This window comes from Chiloscyllium punctatum, chromosome 12 (assembly GCF_047496795.1).
Source record: "Chiloscyllium punctatum isolate Juve2018m chromosome 12, sChiPun1.3, whole genome shotgun sequence".
NCBI lineage: Eukaryota > Metazoa > Chordata > Chondrichthyes > Orectolobiformes > Hemiscylliidae > Chiloscyllium > Chiloscyllium punctatum.
The window spans coordinates 36592854-36615145 of record NC_092750.1 but is presented as its reverse complement, the minus strand read 5'-3'; the positions used below and the strand labels follow the sequence as shown (position 1 = coordinate 36615145).

Here is a 22292-nt window from a genome sequence, read left to right as displayed (position 1 = left end):
TGGGACGTATGGTATATCTGACGTTTATTGAACTGATAATCCACTCTGATATTGCTTATTGCAGCAGTTCTTAGTTACGTGATAAGATGAAAAAATATTTTATATCCAGTAGTTGGCAGTGTAAAATTGAAATCCCTGGAAATCTGGGAACTCTGCTGGTTGGAGCTGTACCTAGCACAAAGAAAAATGGTTACATTTTTAGAGGGTAATTGTCTCAACCCCATCCATCACTGCAGGATACTCAGGGCAGTGATCTGGCCTAACCATCTTCAGCTCTTTCAATATTTGCCTTGTCAGAATTATGAAACATTATGGTGGATATAGCACCATAATGTAGTCTCAGTAATGCCCTTACAATTAAAACAAAATTTCCATTATTGTATGCTCTAATCTCTAAATGATAAATAACATTTTAATTTGACTTCCTGTCACTTGGTAAACCTGCAATCAAACTGTAACTTATGTAGTACTACTACAGAACTCTGCAATCTTGTTCTATTTAATTAATAATTGTTTTATTTTCTACCCACAAACATGGAGAAGGTCACATTTCATCTTATGCTTAGTGTGCTAAACTTCTGTTCATGATTACTAGAACAAGTCAAATGTATATTCAGCATAGTATTTCCTGTACAGAGGATTATACATGTATGGAAAGAGCTACTGCAGGAAGTGGTGAGATTGGTATAATAATATCTAAAAGACATCTAGATGGGTATATGATTTGAAAAGGGTTTAGAGGGATATGGGCCAAATGCTGGCAAATGGGACTAGTTTAATTTAGGATATTTGGTTGGTGTGGGTGAGTTGGACCAAAGGTCTGTTTCCATGTTGTATAGTTCTAACTGTATGTACAGTCAGTAATTAGAAAAGTGAGTTTATTTATTGCAAAATGGAATTGAATACAAAAATAAGGAGGTCACGCTTCAGTTATAAAACACACTGGTGAGTTCACATCTGGAGTACTTTACTGTATACAACATTGGTTTTCTGTTAAGGGAAGATATATTAGGAAACCTGATTTGAGAATACTAACTATAGCTCCTATGTTCATATCCAAATAATTTATATAAATGACTAAAAGTAGCAGTCCAAGCACTGATCCTTGTGACACTCCACTGGTCACAGGCCTCGAATTTGAAAAGCAACTCTATCTTCTACCTTTTGAGCCGGTTCTGTGTCCAAATGTCCAGTTCTCCCTGTATTCCATAAGATCTAACCTTACTAACTAGTCTCCCATGGGGAACCTTGTTGAACGCCTTACTGAAGTCCATATAGATCACATCCACCACTCTGTCCTCATCAATCCTCTTTGTTACTTCTTTAAAAACTCAATCAAGTTCATGAGATGATCTCCCATTGCTCAAGTCATGCTGACTATGCCTATTCAGTCCTTACCTTTCCAAATACATGTAAATCCTGTCCCTTAGGATTCCCTTCAACAAGTTGCCTAAAACTGATGTCAGGCTCACCAATCTATTGTTCATTGGCTTTTCCTTACCCCCTTTCTTAAATAGTAGCACCACATGAGTCAACCTCCAATCTTCCAGCACCTCACCTGTGACTATCAATGATACAAATATTACCTGATCAAGGTACACGTGATCAGGTCCTGGGGATTTATCACTTTTATGCATTTAGGACATCCAGCACCTGCTCCTCAGTAACATGGACATGTTTTGAGATGTCACCATCTAAATCCCCACATTCTATATCTTCCATGTCCTTCTCCACAGTAAACACTGATGCAAAGTATTCAGTATCTTTCCCCCACCGTCCTGTGGTTCCACCCATAGGGTGCCTTGCTGATCTTTGACGGGCCCTATTCTCTCCCTTGTTACCCTTTCGTCCTTAATGTATTTATAGAATCCCTTTGGATTCTCCTTAATCCTATTTGCCAAAGCTATCTCATGTCCCCATTTTTGCCATCCTGAATTTCCCCCCCTTAAGTAAACAGGAATCTTGATTATCTGAATATCAATTATCCAAAGATCTCGAGGCCCCAATAGAAACATTACATCAAAGATGTATTTCCAATGCTGATTGCGTTTTTTGTTTAGTGATTAAAAGTGAACTCTGCTTACTGAAATGCTGCCGAGAACAATCCTGGGCACCGTCTCCAAATGACTGACTTCCCACCCTCTCTCTCCCCCTATACTTTCCGTGGAGTTCTATGCAGGTGTTCACCCTAAACCCTACCCCTCCCCCAGATAATCTCCAACATTGTTCTGTACAGGGAAAGGTTGGAACCTATCAAAACGTTGCAGTGAAAAGTTTGTGTGTGTATATGCTGTTGGTGTCCAGTCTGGTGGGTGGGGTGGGTTGTTGGATGGGGTTGGGCTCAGGCAGGGGATGGTGTTAGATAGCAGTGGGGCACTCTTGGATGGGTAGTACACAGGTGCTTACGCATGGTGTGATGCTGCACAGTCTCCTGAACAGGGAGTGGACTTAACAGAAAACTAAGCCCCAGAGGAAAGGCACTGAATCAATTAACGGCATAATGAATTATCCAAAAGATCGTGCCCGCCTATCTCATTTGGATAATAGAGTTTAAGGATTCTCTCTCTCTCTCTCTCTCTCCTGTCTATACTGGACATATGCTTTCTTCTTAACCAAAACCTCAATTTTTCTACTCATCCAGCATTCCCTACACCTACCAGCCTTTCCTTTCACCCTAACAGGAATATACTGATTTGGAGATGCCAGTGTTGGACTGGAGTGTACAAAGTTACAAATCACAACACCAGGTTATAGTCCAACAAGTTTAGGTGGAAGCATTACGTCATCAGGTTGTTGTACTCCAGCACTCCGAAAGCTAGTGCTTCCAATTAAACCTGTAGGAATATAATGGATGCTTGTTATCTCAGTTTTGAAAGCTTCTCATTTTCCAGCCAGCCCTTTACCTGCAAACATCTGCCCCCAGTCAGCTTTTGAAAGTTCTTGTCTAATACTGTCAAAATTAGCCTTCCTCCAATTTAGAACTTCCATCTTTTATATCCAGTCTATCCTTTTCCATCGCTATTTTAAAACTAATAGCACTATGGTCACTGGCCCCAAAGTGCTTCCCCCATTGACACCTCAGTCACCTGCCCTGCCTTATTTCCCAAAAATAGGTCAAGTTTTGCAACTTTTCTAGTAGGAACATCCACATAATGAATCAGAAAATTTTCTTGTACACACTTAAATTCCTCCCCATCTAAACCCTTAATGCAATGGCAGCCCCAGTCTATGTTTGGAAAGTTAAAATCTCTTACCATAACCATACTATTATACTTACAGATAACTGAAATCTCCTTCCAAATCTGTTTCTCAGTTTCCTGCTGATTATTAGGGGGTTTATAATACAATCCCAATAAGGTGATAATCTCTTCCTTATTTCTCAGATCCATCCAAATAACTTACCTGGATATATTTCAAGGAATATCCTCCCAAAGTACAGCAGTAATGCTATCCCTTATCAAAAACGCCATTCCTCTTCCTCTCGCCCCCCCTTTCTATCCTTCCTATTGCATTTGTATCCTGGAACATTAAGCCGCCAGTCCTGCCCATCCTTGAGCCATGTTTCTGTTATTGCTATGAAATCCCAGTCCCATGTTCCTAACCATGCCCTGAGTTTATCTGCCTTATCTGTTGGGCCTCTTGCATTGAAGTAAATGCAGTTTATCCGTTCTACTTTGTACTCTGCTTTGTTCCTTCCTACCCTGACTGTTTGACTCGCTCCCTTTCCCAATTATACCAGTCTCAGATTGATTTCTTTCCTCATTATCTCCTCCACCCCCAATACTTGTTTAAATCTTCTCGAGCAAATGTCCCTGGCAGTATATTAGTCCCCTTCCAATTTGGGTGCAATCCATCCTCCCATATAAGTCACTTCTATCTCAGAAGAGATGATACAAAAATGTGAATCCTTCTCCCATGTACCAGCTCCTCAGCCACACATTCATCTGCTCTATCCTCCTAGTCCTACCTCACTAGCTCGTACCACTGTGAGTAATCCAGATATTACTATCCTCAAGGACCTCCTTTTTAAATTCCTGCCTAATCCTATATTCTCCCTTCAGAATCACAAACTTTTCCCTTCCTATATCATTGGTTCCAATGTGTATGATGAAAAGGGGTATGCTGGTCTCTCACCCCTTTTAAGAACATTCTGCACCGTTTCCAAAACATCCTTGATCCTGGCAGCAGGGAGGCAACACACCATTTTGACTTTTTACTGCTGGCCACAGAAACATCTGTCTGTGCCTCTGACTAGAGAATCTCCTATCATAATCGATCGCTTGGAATCTGATGTACCCCTCATTTCGTTAGAGCCTGTCTTGATACCAGAAACTTGGCAGTTCATACCATGTTCCCCTGAGAGTCCATCACCCCCCCTACGTTTTTCAAGTCAACATACCTGTTTGAAATGGGGATAGCCACTACTTGCCTAGCTATCCTACCTTTCCTGTAGTTAACCCATCTATCTGACTGTATCTGCAGCTTTTCTCCCTTTTAACTGCCATCCATCACACTCCATTGTTGCCTTTAACCGTTGCTCAAACCAATCCAATTGATCTGATTAGGATTTCCAACCAAACACACTTCCTGCAGACGTAATCCTCAGAAACATGTAATCTCTCCATAAACTCGCTCATTCAACAAGATGAGCGTATCACTCTACTAAAGACCATCTTTGCTCCTTCACAATTTACAGACCTAGAAAATAGCACTGTCCTTTTGCCCTAAAAATGAGCTCTAGGCTAACTTACTACTGATAGTTTATATTTTAAAAATGTAATCTAGATAGAACCCACGCTACTCACTACTGTAGACTTACAGCAAGGTTACATGTGAAAAACTGCACTTATCTGTTCCTGTGTTATGAGCTCTCCCACACGGGTTCCTTCAAGATCAGTTGTGAATTTTGGTGTTTGTTAATTTTTCCTAGATGGACTCCGATGTTCAGAGTTACATAATGCAAAGAGCAAAGGCAGCAACTGTGCAGATTCACTACTGTGTCAGTTAGCAGTGTAGGTTTTGTCCTCTCCTTCGCTGACCATGTATATGCTGTCTTTCTCCCTTTTAAAAGTGCCATTGTTCTGACAATTTTTCTCAAGTTCCAAAAAAAAAATGCAACAGCATATAAAACAGTAATTGCTAAAGGAAATCATCTCAACACCTAAAATACCTCAAAAAAAACAGCAGCTCTTACAGACACAATTTTCTCCCCATTCTCCATCTTGGATTACCCAGAATCCTTTCTTCTTGAAATGAATTCTCTCATCATGACTATAGTTTTGCCATTTGTATTCTACTAAGTTTTATCCTTTTGTTTCTCGATAACATTGTAAACCTGTAAGACATAGGAGCAGAGGGGACCATTCAACCTATTGAATCAGCTCCAATATTCAACCAGATCATGGCTAATCTGATTAATCCTCCACAGTTTCTTGCCTTTACCCTACCACCCTGATTATATTGATAAAAAATCTCAGACCAGAGAATACTTAACCACCTGATGAAAGAGCAGCGCTCCGAAAGATGGTACTTCCAATTAAATCCGTTGGACTATAACCTGGTGTTGTGTGATTTTTAACTTTTTACTTTATGTATATATATGAATAGGAATGGTTTGGAGGGATATCGGCCGGATGCTGGCAGGTGGGACTAGATTGGGTTGGGATCTCTGGTCGGCATGGATGGGTTGGACCAAAGGGTCTGTTTCCATGTTGTACATCTCTTATGACTCTATAACCCAGCCTTGATAGCCCATGGTAAAGAATTCCAGACTTTCAGAATTCCAGAAATAAGGACCTTAGAAGATAGTCCTTATTTCTGTCCTAAATGTGTGACCTTTTGTTCTGAGATTATGCTTTTTGGTCCTAGACTCTCCACAAGGTGAAGCAACCCACTGCACATCTACCCTGTGCAATCCTCCAACAATCTTCTATGTTTCAATAAAGTCACCTAATTCTTTTAAACTCCAATGATTATAGGTCCAATCTACTCAACCTCATAAAAATACCCGGGATTAGCCAAGTTAATATCTCTGGAGTACATCCAATGCCAGTACAGTATATTTTTCCTTAGATAGGGGCCGAAAACTCTATTCCTGATGAAGGGCTTTTGCCTGCAACGTCGATTTTCCTGCTTCTCGGATGCTGCCTGGCCTGCTGTGCTTTTCCAGCACCACTCTAATCTAGACTCTGGTTTCCAGCATCTGTAGTCCTGGTTTTTACCCAGGGGCCGAAAACTGGTGAGTGTTCCAGCCGTGGGTCTCACTAGCACCTTTTTTTTCCCGAATTTACCACGATCTCTAAACTGCACACCCCTTGTCTGGCATCGAGAAATGATTTGAACGCATCTTCAGATACATATCAGAATGGTCATTTTTAAACAGATAAATTCGCTATTCAGAGGAAACGAAGCGTTTCTGCGAGAGTAGGACTGCCCGGTTCTTCCAGCCATGCCGCCAGCTGTTTTGATTCGACATAGAAAATCCTGACAAAACATTCCACCAGGAAAAGCTACTGTAAAGTTAAACAGACTTTTACATAAATGATCAACCAGGTTTTTAAGTAAGATGTGATGGAACGATAACTAAGAGACCCGATTTACACAATTGAAGGAGCTGCACCTCACGCTCCACCGTCAGGGATCGGGTGAGAGACGTGCCGGAAGTAACCTCGGCCGGGCCGGAAGTGCCGTCTCCATGGTAACCAGGTTGTTTGCGGTGGCGGTGGTAACGGCGGCTGTCCGCTGGGATCCTCCGTGGACGAGATCAAACGCGCTGCCAAAGTAAGTCACCCCGCGTGTGTGCAGCTATCCGCAGTGAGTGAGGGGGGGGGGTCTTCAAACTTGAGGGCATTTGTGAGGGAGAGTTTGTAGCTGCCTCACTCTTACCTTGAATCTCATCGGTTCAGGAAGTGGCTGCGTGTGGACCAGAATGAATCGTTTCTGAGTCCCAAGTATAATTGTACGGTCCTTGCTCACTGCGAAGTGAATCGTGCTAACAAGAGTTACATTGATATTTATATAAACAAGGATAACAGTCTCGTCACATCTATAGTTTTGATTTGATGTGATCGCACATTGATGTGTCAATGCTCAACACCATTTCTGACTTCCCCATACTGGATTAGTCACACAGTCCGATGTCAGTGGTACATGTATTGTTTTCATTTCAATATATAAAGCGAATGCAGCAAAGGGTTGCATATTTCCAGCAGTAGGGTTTATCTCGAAGCTGATTTGAAGCGAACTTTAAATGATATTTCCTGAAACTTACAACAGTTGGTCCCGTATTAATACAGCACCCATAAAGTCATAAACATCTTAAGTTATTTACCGGGAGGTTTTGCAAGCATGATTTGATGCCCGCCCCCGACAAAAGAAAGTATCACAGGTTTGCTTTGTGACTGTCTTAAAGAAGCAAAGAGCCTCCTCCGAGCCTTATAGTGCTCAGAGCCTGCGCAGCTGAAGATTCGGCGACTGATGTTGGAGCAAGGCAAGTTAGTCAAGAGTCAAGAATTGGGAATAGCGCAGGAATCTTTCAATGTTGCGGGACTTGGAAAAATGACAGAGACAGGAGAGGTGAGATAAAGGAGGAATTTGAAAACAAAAGTCATACAGTAATCACGAACTGGTGTATATCACCGAGGAGAGGGGTAATAGAACTTGGTGCAACTAATGACATTAGCACCTGAGTTTTGGATGACCCTAAGGTAGAATTGTTTTTTTCCCCATTGTTAACGAGTTTTTGGAACCACTGGCTGGACCAGCATTTATAGTCCATCCCTAATTGCTTGTGAGAACTTGGAGGTGAACCTGTATTCCTGATGAAGGGCTTTTGCCCGAAACGTCGATTTTCCTGCTCCTTGGACGCTGTTTGAACTGCTGTGCTTTTCCAGCACCACTCTGATCCAGAATCTGGTTTCCAGCTTCTGCAGTCATTGTTTTTACCTATCGGGTGTAAGTATACTCATGCTATTAGGGAATGGGGTTCCAGATTTTTGACATAGCAACAGCACAGAAACAGTAATATAGTGTGTAATTTGGCTGGGTACTGACAGGGTGTGGGTTTCCCAGGCATCTGGTGCACTTGTCCTTGTAGGTGATAGAAATCATAGATTTAGAAGGTGCTGTTGAAGAAGTCTTGGTGAGTTGCTACAGTGCATCTTGTAAGCAGTACATACTGCTGCTATTATGTGTCTTTGGTGGAGGGAGTGATATGGATTGTTTCACTATCTGAGAAGTCAGAAATAGTGCTAACCATGGTCCAATTGACAGTGAACACCCCCACTTCTGATCTTGTGATGGAGGAAAGGTCATTGATGAAGCAGCTGAAGATGGTTAGGCCGAGAACACTACCCTGAGGTGTTAATGCTTGTGGTGCAGTGATAATGTCCCTGCCTTTGGGCCAGGAGGTTTGGGTTCAAGTTCCACCTTGCTCCAGAGTCATAGAGATATAGAACATGGAAACAGACCCTTCAGTCCAACTTGAAAAGGCACAATTACAACATTTAAAAGGCATCTAGATGGGTACATAAATAGGAATGGTTTAGAGGGAAATGGGCCAAGTGCTGGCAAATGGGACTAGATTAATTTAGGATATTTAATAACACCACTAAACAGCTGGGAAATATCTACCCTGAAGTATTCCTCTAGTGATGACATGGGACTAAAATGATAGACCAACAAACACAACTACCCTTCTGTGCTGCTTGGTATAACTCCAATCAATGGAGACTTTCCCATTGGCATATGTTTTGCCAGGACTCCTTGGATGGCTCCTTCGGTCAAATGCTACTTTGATGTCAAGGGCAGTTACTCTTACACAAGCTCTGGTGTTCAGCTATTTTATTGATGTTTGGACCATAGCTACAATGAGGAGCTGAGTAACCATTGTGAAATCCAAACTAACCATTAGTGCTTACGTTATTGCTGAGTATGTGCTGCTTGAATGCAATGTTGATGACCTCTTTTATCACTTTGCTAATGATAAAGAATAGATCAGTGGGGTGGAATTTGGCTCTGTTGAATTTGTCTTGTTTTGTGTAGAGGACATACCTAAACAATTTTTTACATTGCTATATACAGTAGATGCTAGTCTGGTGGCTGTACTGGAACAGCTTGTCAAGGGCTGTGGCTGGTTCTGGTGCACTCCTTCAGTCATCTGTTAATATCATGAAAATGGAATAAAATTGGCTGATGATTAAATCTGTGATATTAGGTCTTCACAGGATGGAAATTGGGGTGAGTGGAATTGATCATCCACTCAACATTTCTGGCTGATGATGTAGGAGACCAGCCAGGAGTGTTTTACATTAGTCATATTTGGAGGTAACAGACTCATGAATTAGGGTTTCAGCATCAGCTGATTTCAGGTATTGTCAATGCTCTGATGTGGATATATGCAGTTTTAGTGAGGCATTGAGTATGCGGTCCAAAGCTCATCTTGGGGTGAAATGTGATACCACAGTTATAAACAATCTGGTTTGGCCTCAGGAAGGGAACTTATCACAGATAGCAAAAATAGTGGTTTTGTTCTTCCCAATTTTTTTGGGAGGAAAATTTTATTCATCCATTACAGGATGTTCGACAAGCAATCTGATAATTTACCAACAATAGAGGGGTGGAGGTGCTGGTGGTGGTGTTAATATAGCATTGAGGATGTATGCACTCGTCTGAAAACTAATGCAATATGTATTTGGAAACAAGGTACGTGGAACAAAGATAGTTTTTTTTATAAAAAACAAAAAAACCGTGAATGCTGTAAATCAGAAACAAAAACAGAAATTTCTGGATAAGCTCAGTGATCTGGACGCTTCTGTGAAGAGAAATCAGAGTTAACATTTCACCGACCCTGAAATGTTAACTCTGGTTTCTCTTCACAGATGCTGCCAGATCTGCTTTTTTCCAAGGATAAATCTTTAGTGGACACTGGAGGCAGTTGGGTGGAGCAGGAACTGAAGCCATTGGATGTTATTCTAGTTATAATAAGATGAAGAAGAATAGAATCAATTTAAGTACAGTCCTAATTAGTTGGATGACAGTGGAGAGATATTGGATGAGCTTCATGTGGTCAATGTGTCAAAGGCAGTAGATAGATTGAAAAGGAACAAATAGACAAATAGAATGCGATTTGTTAGTTTGATCACAGCTATTTTGGTGCATTATTGACACAACCAACAACTACTTGCATGTACATTGTGTCCTTAGTGTAGGGGTTAGTTTAGCTTGGATGGCTGGTTTACAATGCAGAGTGACACCAACATTGGGGTTCAATTTCCAGCACAACTGAAGTTACCATGAAAGACTCTCCTTCTCAACATCTTCCCTCATCTGAGGCATTTTGACTTTCAGTTTAAAATACAACCAATTGTCTTTTTCTGATGATGGTCTGTTAAGACGATGTGTGATTTTAGAAGGGGTGTTAGAATACAGGCAGCAGCATTTTGGATGACCTCTACTTTATGGATGGTAGCATGTGAGAGTTAACTAGGGGTCCATTAAAATTTTCAAGTCCAGGGTAAACAAAGGCAGTAATAGATGAGCTGAGGCAGGGATACATTCAGATAATGTTATGAAAATGGAAATATACATTTTAGAGATGGCATGATATGTGGTAAGGGGTCAAATATGGCATTGAGGTTGCAAACAGTCTTGTTTAATCGCAGAGTTGCCAGAGAGAGAGATGGGTTGGCAGCTAGGGAATGGAGGTGTGGTGGGGACCAAAAAAATATTATTTTAGTCTTTCTTATGTTTAATTAGGGAAATTTCTGCTCATCCAGAACAATATGTCAGTTTGATAATTAAGCAACTGAAAGTTGGTTGAGAGAAGCCATGGGTAGGTAGAGCTGAGTGTTATTGTGCAAACGAAAATCTTTGTCTTTGGACGATTTCGCCAACGTGCAGCTTGTAAATGAGAAACCAGAAGGTGCCAAGGATTAATGGTTGGGGTTACCAAGGGAATACTGCAGAATCAGGAAATAAAGCAATTGCACTCGATACTGTAGCTCTCATAATATAAGTAAGAATGTAATCAGATGAGAGCAGCCACACACAGCTGGATGACTGTGAGAAGAGTTGGTGGAGGATAGCATGGTCAACCACATCAAAGTTGCAAGCAGATCAAGAAAGATGAACAAGGTTAGTTTGCTTTTGTTACAGTAACATGGAATGTCATTTCTGGCTCTGATATGATCCTCTTTGATATTTTAGCACGGGAAGTCTTTTTAGCAGAATTCAAATATGAAGTAATTCCAAGATAGATAAAATTGACATTAGTATACCACCTGTAACATAGCATTTCCTTAATAAAACATGACAGCTGGCCGCATTAGGAAATGCTGGCATTGTGACTAAAGTCTGAGTCAGAGAAGTAGGTTTCCACGAGGAATGGGAGGAGAAAGGAATTAGGAAAAAAGGAAGTTTAAGGAAGGAATTCTAGAGCTTAGATCCTAGCCAGTTGATGGCATATGCCTATGTAAGGGCAAGACCACAGGGGATACAGAACAGGCCTGAAATTCAAAGTTCCAAAGTTTTTGTAGTCATGGGACTGGAGTTTGTCACAACATGGAAGAAGCATGGTTAGATTTTGACCTGAAGATGAAATTTTTTAAATCCTAGCATCGGTGCATTGGAATCTAATTTATTCAAGTTGGATTTTGGTTTGGGTTAGAACATCAGTAGTAACATTTTGAATGTTTTCATGTGAATGAAAAGTGGTCTTTAATGAAGCCTATGAATACTAAAGCTTGTAGGGAAGAAGCAAGAGCGTCAGTTTTAGTAGCAGATAATCTGAGGCAAAGTTGGTCATGAGCTAGTTTATGAGCTAGGAGGTGTAACATGAAGAAGAAATGGGGTCCAGTTTTGTGGCTGGAGTGGAAATGTGATTGTAAAGGTTCAAATATTAAGTTGTAGGAAAGATGAGGACAGATCTACAAGGCAAAATCAGAACTTTGCAAAGGAAATCGAAGTTGAGATGGTGTGACAATTTGTCAAGATAAAGGGATCAGGAATGAGTTCTTTAAGGTTGAGTTGCTGATGGCAAATTTGAAAGATAAGGGTACAGTACTGAAGGAGGGGAGGAAACAGTATCAATATTAAATAGCATGAGAACCTAGAGCAGAAATTGAAATAGGTTTTAGAGAGCATGATATGAGTATATGTATTTGCAAATATAGGAGTTCGGAGCAGAAGTAGATCACTCAACCCCTACTTTGCCGTTCAATAAGATCATGGTTAATCTGATTACTCCATATTACTTTTTAATCATTAACTTTTCATTTTAGAATTATGTTCTCTGCCTTAAAAATATCAAAAACTCTGTCTGCTTCCTCCATCTTTTGGGGAGGAGAGGTCCAAAGATCTTCTGTGAGAAATAAATCTCTTCAACTCTGTTTTAAATAGAAAATCCCTTATTTTAAACAGCGGCTTCTAGCTTTAGATTTTACTGCATTTACCCTATCAAGAGTCCTCAGGATTTTAATGTTTCAATCAAGTCACCTATAACTCCCCTAAATTTCAGTGAAATCAAGCATAGCCTGTACAATATTTTTTCATAAGACAACCTACCCAAGTTAAAAGTATTAGTCTATTAAATCTTATATGAACTACCCCCATTGCATTGACATTCTTTCATAAATATGGCGACCAATCCTGTACATGGTTCTCCAAATGTAGACTTTTTAATGCCCTGGATAACTGAAGCATAACCTTCCTTCAAAATGATGTAGGTGTCATGGGCAACTTGAACTTAGAAAAGGCAGGAGAGGTAATTGCAGAGAAACCAGACAAAGATGTGATTTGAGGGCCATAGTAGGTTAGAATGTTGGTGGATGTTAATGTCCAGAAAATAAATAGGACCTGTAAAATGAGAAACATGTCAATCTAATTTTTCCTTTCATTAAAATAATTGAAAAGGAACATGGAGCAGAAAGCGCCATCCACTGCCATTTGTTTGTATCCTGAGCCAAGTTTGGAAGTTATCTTCATATTCTTTAAATCTGCATTACTTAACTATGTCATCTTTGGTTCCTCAGAGTTAGAAGGATGTAGGTCCAAGTCTCATTCCAAAACACTGAGCACAAAGGTCTAGTTGATACTCTGAAGATGTATTACACTGTGTGAGATACTGCCTTGTGGATCAGATGCTAAACAAAGCCCATTATGCTCTTTCAGTGATTTTTAGACTAGATTCCCTAGTGTGGAAACAGGCCCTTCAGCCCAACAAGTCCACACCGACCCTCTGATGAGCAACCCACCCAGACGCATTCCCCTACATTTACCCCTGCACCTAACACTATGGGCAATTTAGCATGGCCAATTCACCTAACCTGCACATCTTTGGACTGTGGGAGGAAACCAGAGCACCCAGAGGAAACCCACACAGACATGGGGAGAATGTGCAAACTCCACACAAACAGTTGTCCGAGGTGGGAATTGAACCCGGCTCACTGGCACTGTGAGGCAGCAGTGCTAACCACTGAGCCACCGTGCCGCTGATAATAGACCCATGGCATTTTTTTTATCTAGAGAACAGATTACTGAAAACAGATTATCTAAGCATCAACACATTGCTGTGTATAAAAGCTTGCTGCGTGAAAATTGGCTGCTGCATTCCCTACATTATAACACTGACTACATTTCAAAAATACTTAATTGAATACCATACTCTTTGAGAGTTCATGAGTTCAAGACATAAATTCAAGTGTGTCTTTCCATTAATTGTGAAAATCATATTGAAGCGATTTTTGGCAATAATTACATTTTCCTTACTTTTTTCATTAATTTAGATGAAGGCGACAAAGAAAAGTACCTGTGCACCTGAATCTGACAAGGTTCGAATTCGACTGCCTCCTATACTTCCTACACCTGAATCAGTACTGAATAATGAATTTGCTACAAGCAAACTCATGAGTTATAGTTGGTATAAGTACCAGGAGCAGCTACTTAGCAAAATTATGTAAGTTGGATTTTTGAAAATGTGGCATTTGTTAGATAAGACTATCCTTTGGAACCAAGTAGTTTTCTCAATTTCAGCATTCACAGATTAACCCTTCTGTCTAATATAGTTGGAGACGATATTGATGTTTCATATGGGAAGTAAAATGGGTGAGAGGTATTGATCATTTTACTATATGCCACATGATTTTCCTTTCCAGTGGTTATTGCTATTTGCATTTCCATCAAACTGGAATTTTGCCTTCACTAATTTTAAATTAACATTAAATGATAAAAAGGCTTCTAACCTTATCTTGTATATATAGCTTGTTTATGATGCATAATTCAACATTTTATTATAATTGTAATAGGGCTTTATTCACATGATCTGCCTATTTGTAAGCTATATTTGTGATTTAGACATTAAAATAGAATAATATATCCAAGTTTTCTGATAATACAACACTAGGTATGGCAAGGACACAAAGAGGCTGCATTGAGGTATACACAGGTTAAGGAAGTAGGCAACAAAGGGGCAGTTGACATAATGTGTGGAGATTTGAGCTTATTCATTTTAGTTATACGAATAGAAAAGCAGAATATTTTTTGAAAGTTTTGAAATTTGTAATGTTGTTCAGAGGGACCTGGGTCTCTGCATGCAAGTAACACAGAAAGTTAGCATGCAGTAAAGTAAGCAATTAGGAAGGCAAATGGCACATTTGCTTTTTTTGCAAAGGTTTTGATATACAAGAATAAAGAAGTCTTGCTACAGTTGTACAGGGCCTTGGTGAGATCACATCTGGAATATTCTATTCAATTTTAAAGAAGAATATATGTGAGTTGGATGCAGTGCAGCAGTAGTTCCCTAGTTTGATCCCTGGGATGAGACAGACTTTTGCTGGTGTGGGTGAGTAAATTAGGTTTCTTTCTCTTGAGTTTAAAAGAATAAAAGATGATTCTAATTGAAGAGGCTTGCTAGGATAGTTATGACTGCAAGTTTATTTCTTCTGATTACAGAACATGAGGGCACAGTCTCAAGATAAGTAGATTTAGATTTCAATTTCAATTTTAATTCCATGTGTACTTGATGGTTATTTAGGTCAGAGATGAGAAATGTTTTCACTCTTAAGAATATGAATACTTAGAATTCTCTGCCTGAAAGGATTTTGTGGATACTGGATCATTGAATATATTTAAGGCTGATATAAATCAAGTTTTGGTCTCCGATATCAGGGTTCTTAGCAGAGGCAGTAATGCAGAAACTCAAACAAACAGCTCTGCCAACCATTCAACCCAAACTTTGGGTCCACTACGTGGATGACACCTTTGTCATCACTAAACAAAACAAATTAGAGGAAACCTTCAAGACCATCAATAATACCCTTCCTGGCATAAAATTCACTAAAGAGGAGGAAAACAATAACAAACTGCCAATGGGGAACTTCAAACCAGCATCTACAGGAAAATAACACACACGGTCCAAATATTGAACTACAGAAGCAATCATCCCAACATCCACAAACGAATCTGCATCAGAACACTATTTCAACAAGCCAAAACACACTGCAGCACAGAGGAACTAGGCAGAGCCGAGGAAAATCACCTATACCATGTATTCAAAAAGAATGGGTACCCAATGAACACTGACCGCCAATTTATCAGCAACAAACCCAAACAAGCAGACAAAACGCATCCAGAAATGCTAGTCACTCTCCCCTGCATCAAAGACATCTCAGAAATGACTACTCAGACCCCTTGGCACCATGGTAGCCCACAAACCCACCAACACACTAAAAGATCAGCAAATGAACTTGAGAGACCCTATACAGACAACAAGCAAAACTAATGTCTTTCACAAAATACCGTGCAAGAACTGTAACAAACACTACAATGGACAAGCAGGCAGAAATCTAGTCACCAGGATACATGAACATCAACTAGCCACAAAACGACATGACCCTCTCTCACTAGTATCCGTACATACAGATAAGAAAGGACACCACTTTGACTGGGACAACACATCCACCCTCGGACAAGCCAAACAGAGACATGCATGAGAATTCCTAGAAGCATGGCATTCCAACCGGAACTCTATCAACAAACACATCGAGTTAGTCCCCATCTACCACCCCCTGAGAAAAAGAACAGGAAATGAATCACCACAGGGAATGGCATCACCCACCCAAACCTATATATAGAAAGCAGGAATTATCAGCAGTGCTTTGCCCGCAAGTCCACTGAAGATGTTACCTAGTAGGGTGACGAAACGCCTGGAATTGAACCTTTCAGCTCAGCGAGCAAACCTACATCCAGAACCTCAACCTGAGCTATAAATCTTCTCAAAACTTGCTAAGTTTTGGTCTTAGCATATCGAGAGATATGGAGAGTGTGGGAAAGTGGAATTCAAGCTAAAGATCAGACAGGATCATATTGAATGATAAAGCTGTGCTGTCGACTCCCACTCCTATTCCTTATTTTCACATGTTCTAATGATTCATCAAAAGATCCTTTCATGATGATTGTGGAGTTAAACATATTGTTGTGCCTATATTGTACAAAGAAGATATTATCATCAAAGGCTTAGGATGGAATCTTCTCAGCCTTTGAATGACATGAGCCATGGGAAAAGTTGGGAAAAACACATGAGCTAGCCAGTGAAGAGCATCTTATTGCGATCGCAACACCACATTTTCTAACCAATTGTTGTATGGCAAGACTGGTTTCTTGCTAGTGAGCAAGGAAAGACTTATTTGCATGCATAACGTGCATTAACATGATTACTTAATGTTATCTTATGAACATGCAGTACTCCATCCTCCTACTCTCTCACAGAAACTAGACAATGAATTTCAGTGCAGTTACCTGGCAACTCCAACTCATATTTGCTCCATCAGACCTCTATCATGGACAACTGGCACCACCATCATAGGGCATATTTCTTACGCAGGAACCACACATAACCCCATCCATAGAACCAGGCATCTTCCTATACAGCATAGTGCTAGCCAATCTTGCATGCATTATATGCCAGCCATGTGCACACCAAACACACTGCATGTGCTTCAAGCAAACAGCTAAGTTTCAAAATCTGAGAGAGAGAGACGTCGGTCAAGTCGAGGGAGATACCCTTCAGTCAGTGGTTCCCAGCATTGTAAACCAAGTACAGCCTTCATTACCAGTGCAAAGGGTTGGGCACAGTCAGTTAACTGCTTGAGGCAATCATAGTCAGAGGGGCTGTACCTCTAAAATCCAGGGAGAACAGGCCATGCTCATCTCAATGGGTCAAATGCAACCAGTCTGGGAGTCATGGGAAGTCAGTCAGGAAGCTGTAGAGACATCAATCAGGTGTCTGGTGACTCATTGTTTAGAGCTATTCATTTAGGTCACTCACGAGGGTGAAACACAGTCAGACCTGGTAGTCCGTCTATTAAAAGTCAAGGATGGATTGTCAGGGAAGAAGGAAGCTGGGCAAGTTAATTGTGTGGTTTGGAAGCAGCATGCAGGGATGCAATGGGAATAGCAATTCTGAAAGAAGGCCAACTCAATACATCAGTAAAGAGAACAAAGATCATTGATGGAAAAGGGATATTGGACTCTGGCAATCTTCTGAGTGTAAGTGACATGAGGCATTTCTTCCTCAGTCAGCTGCAGAAACATAATGGTGATGTGCTCACCGGCAATTGCTCCTGACAATAATCTAGCTAAGATGTCCACCAGGATCTGAGCTGGTGGGCTAGCATTAGCTGGCCTTTTAGGCATCCATACTTTCTTCCTCAGAGGTAGAGAAGGGAATATCTTTCAGGGCTATTCCCTTGCCTGCAGAGACCATGCTGATACTGCTCATGCCTGCACGAGACAAAAAGGAGAATGTGATAAAGAAGTAGAAGTTCTGGGATGTTAAGAAACCATTCACAGTGAGGTAAGGGAAGCAATAAAGCGACAGACAAGCTTCTTTATTGGTTGCTGGGACATGGATATTTCACTGTCTCAATAGGACTGGTCTAGGTCCTTGCTGGTGAGGGCGAAAATAGAGGATGAGGAGCTGACTGTCAAGTGCCCACCAATCTTTGTGCTCTATAATGGGCTGTTATATCCTATAATGAGAGAAACAGAGAGGTGGAATGAGATGAAGGAAAGATGGCAAAGTCTTCCAAATGAATGAGTAGGGAGTGCAGATACCAAGCAACCTTAGTAGTGCTGGTGGTTAGGATGGATAAGAGTGTGCGAGCGAAAAGGTTACATTCAATAATGAGAATGGTAAACCATGAGCCTTGACATGAAGTAGTTGCAGTAGCAGAAGCAGAGTGAGTATGTGATAACAGAGAGAATGTAGTGGTACTTATCCTGGTGGAGTGGAAAGTGTCAGTGACCTTCTTTCAACATGGCTGGACATTCTATCCGGCCCAGATGGTAATCTTGAACCAGGCTAGCACAAAGAGGGGAGGGGAAGAGGACTGCCCTCCCCTGCACTACCTTATTCACCTGGAATTCCAAATCCCTGTCTGCAAAGCAAGATGCCTACTTACCCCTATCTGCCATATCGAGGAGAATTCACAGGGATTCTGCAGGGCAGCTGTGGAGTCATAGGGTTTGATTGTGTGTGCAACGTTCTTTTAAATATGGTGCCCTGGCGGGAGAAGATGTGCTACATGTTGTGGAGCTAAATTTTTCCATTTAATTCACCAAAAACAACTAACAAAAACAGGCTAATTTCTTGTAGGCTTCACCTATAATTTTTAATTGGCTTTAATATTTTTAGGATTAATGATGCACGTCGGATTTATGAAGAAACAATGCATGAACTTGAGATACAGGATCCTATTCCTCCTGAACCTCAGTGGCCTTCAACAGTGAGTATTTATTGTATGTAGATAAAAGTCTTCAAAAATGACTGCATTAATGCTGCTGGTTTTCAATTGATTTCAGTACATCAAATCAGTTTGCTAACTCATTTAACCTGACTCAGGGTAATATTGATGGATTACAATAAACAGGATGCCCTTCAGTTCAAAAGTCTAATTTCAATGTGATGGTCACGTCATCAATGAAGACTCATTATTCTAACCTTGTGAGCATGGCCAGATTTGTGTCTAGAGACTGCTTGTGGTGAAGGGAGTTTTGAAAGTATATCATTAATTGCAAAAACCTCAGCACACGGGGTTGTCATATTTCAAAGTTATGAACATAAATCACGTAAGCCTAAAATTCCAAAATCTTTCACACTATTATATATCTTTTCACCTAGATTTCATTGTGTTTCATTGGGCAGAAACCATGCAGAAATCTTAGGCAACATTTCTCATATTTTACAACTTAAAAACTAGGTACACTCTGCTAACATTCCCTTTTATTTAGTGCAAGAGTGATTCTTTCATGTGGACAGTCTCTTTAAATGTTCTTTGGTCTCACAGGTAGAGTATAAAGGGACTGGAGACAACTTAGCTCATTTACCGTATCTGCTCAGACCGAAGGATTTAAATTCCATGCAAAGTATCACAACTCTGGGCAAAAACTCATGTCTAAACCTAGGCTGTGAGAAACCAATGCACTCTTAATAGCATTCTTGCCCCTGAGTTAGAAGATTGTTACGAGATGTGGCTTTAAGAACTTGTTCTATCATGTCTCTAACCATGTTTCCTTTGAATGCAAGTGTTGTAAACTTGGAGTTGAGCTGACTGCTCTGAGCCCAGCAAGCTTTTTTTTAGCGTTGGAACCATAGAAGTAGCATGAAGGGGTTTTAGCATTCGGTAGTTGCTGACGTTTTGAAGCTGGATGTAGAAGCTGTTATTCCTCTCTCTGTTACAGCTAAATGCTTAGGTTCTCTTATGGTTGCTAGAATTGCATGTGAGACAATCAATTTTACTGAACTTGTTTTCACCAAGGGTGTGTTTATGGGATGTTACTATATTGGAAGAGTTGCTATTTAGTAGCTAAATACTCTGTTATTTTGCGAACGTTTTCAATAGATTTAAGCTATTCTGATTCTTCTTTCTTTTGTTTTAATTTTAACTATAATGTAAAAATAAAACACGTTTTCCTTCAAGGCTGGTGGACTGACCAATCAAATTGCATCCGGAACAGAATGCCTTAAACCTGCCTTTACAAATAAGAAAAAAATTGGGATGTAGGCTATCTTTTTAATATATTTTGAGGGGGTTTGAACAAATCCATAGCATGATTGTATTGTAAAGTTCCAAACCAGTGGTATGCTCCAGGCTCACACTCCAGTGCAGTACCAAAGGGTGCTAGTGTCAGCATATATGTATAATGTTCCATGCCATTATTGCCGAGAATTACAGGGAAGTTTTCATTTGTGATATACCTAATAGTTATCTTTTAATCAAATTTGTTAGAGCTTGCTGTGTGCAGATCTGTGTGTCTGACATTATAACAGTCACTGCACATTAAAAGTACTTAATTGTCTGTCTTGTGCTTTGGGGTGTTCTGTGAACTTGAGAAGTGCCATATAAATACAATCTTTTAAAAATACTAGAGGTACTGAAAGACACAAAATGAATTTAATGCATACATTGGCATCTCTAATCTAAATTTTATGTTTTTCATTTTAAAAACATCCAAGTTAACGTCTTGTTTTGGTCATTAGCAATTGCAATTGCTGATAGGAAAAAAAAGGGAAAGAAATACTTGGCATTTTGGCCAAGTATGACAAAAATACTGTAGGTATAAGTGGATAGATGTAGATGTCTTTTATGTTGTGATATAGTCAATAATATATAGTTAATTCTATTCAGTTTTGCATATATCTGTTGATGTTGAAAGTATTAAAGAATTATTGAAATGTCATACATATGTCTGATATTTCTCTAACTTGCAGATGAACAGTGAGGCAAAGCAGAAAAGGGTAAGTTCTGATTTTGATCAAAAAGTGTTGCTTCTGAAATGAAACAATGTGAAAATTAAACAAAATAGTTTGGTTCCAATGGTTACAACAATAATGTCTCATCTAGTGTTGCCCAATAAGCATCACAGACTAGTCATAGGCATGGCTACGTTACACTGCTGTAGATGTAAAATGCCTTTCTAAGACGTAGATACATATTTTTGTATTTGTATGATTACTTAACACACATTTATCATAATTCATTGTGCAACCTTACAGTCTTTCTTTCATCAAAGTTTGTAATTATATTGTGAATTTATTAGTTACAGTACAATGCAGCTTCTAATCTTTCATCTAAGCCATCAAAATTGATATTTTGCCATCATCAAATTTAATATTAATACAAATGCAATGCCTTCCTCAAGGTAACAGGCAACAGTTTTTGGCCCAGCTAATTAGATTAGATTGCTTACAGTGTGGAAACAGGCCATTCGGCCCAACAAGTCCACACCGCCCCACTGAAGCGCAACCCACCCATACCCCTACATCTCCCCCTTACCTAACACTATGGGCAATTTAGCATGGCCAATTCACCTGACCTGCACATCTTTGGACTGTGGGAGGAAACCGGAGCACCCGGAGGAAACCCACGCAGACACGGGGAGAACGTGCAAACTCCACACAGTCAGTCACCTGAGGCGGGAATTGAACCCAGGTCTCTGGCGCTGTGAGGCAGCAGTGCTAATTAATCCCATATTCCGTGCATGAATTGAAAAAGAAACTTCCTTTGCTCTCCATCAAGAAAGTGGTAGTTTGTTGATTGCCTATTGCCACGTTGTGCCCTGCAGGAATTGGATCTATTTTCTTCTGTTGGCCTGAAGCAGTTATTCCAATTGGCTAACATAATCACACTCTCTGTACTGTGTTGCTAATGTGTTCATGATGGTGAAGTTGTCATTTTCAATTGTATTACAATTTTAGTAGATAGCCAATAAGGAATAACCTAAGAAATGAAGAGCTACAGAGATCAAAAATATGATCACACTTTACTTTTCATCTTATCATATTAGCAACAAATGCTCAGAAAGTTAAAGTTTGCAATTATACACTACAGATGTGAGTATTATAGAGTCATAGAATTGTACAGCATGGAAACAGACCCTTTGATCCAACTCATCCATGCCAACCAGATATCAGAGTCTATTGTTGATTTACCAGTCACTAATCATCTGGGTTGCCATCTAGCCATATTTGGAAAGTAACTAGCAAATTGGACAATGCAGGCTGACATTTTAAAATATATATGATCTATGATTTTTTTTTGGGTATTGATGTGGCTAGTATCTTGCAAAGATCTGTGCAGGAGCTTGTTCAATGTTTTCATTCGTAACTTACTGTGAACAGGACAAGTAAGACAAAGAGTGAAAACAAAATTTAAAGATTGCTTAAAATAAACAAGAAATTGAAGCTTTTCATCTTGTAGTTATCAGGATCAGGATGCAACAGCTAGACATGGAAAAAA

The 22292-nt window shown here is 40.0% G+C and overlaps 1 protein-coding gene across 1 annotated transcript in view; it reads left to right on the top strand.

The window, feature by feature from the left end:
• The first annotated feature begins 6707 nt into the window (after positions 1 to 6707).
• The window catches only part of dnah12 (dynein, axonemal, heavy chain 12), a 278731-nt gene continuing 263146 nt past the window's right edge, over positions 6708 to 22292 (top strand). Inside the window, exons 1-4 of the mRNA XM_072582341.1 lie at positions 6708 to 6780; positions 13782 to 13951; positions 18689 to 18779; positions 20765 to 20791. Coding sequence (XP_072438442.1) covers positions 13782 to 13951; positions 18689 to 18779; positions 20765 to 20791 — 288 coding nt within the window. The 5' untranslated portion in view covers positions 6708 to 6780. The remainder of the gene's footprint in view (positions 6781 to 13781; positions 13952 to 18688; positions 18780 to 20764; positions 20792 to 22292) is intronic.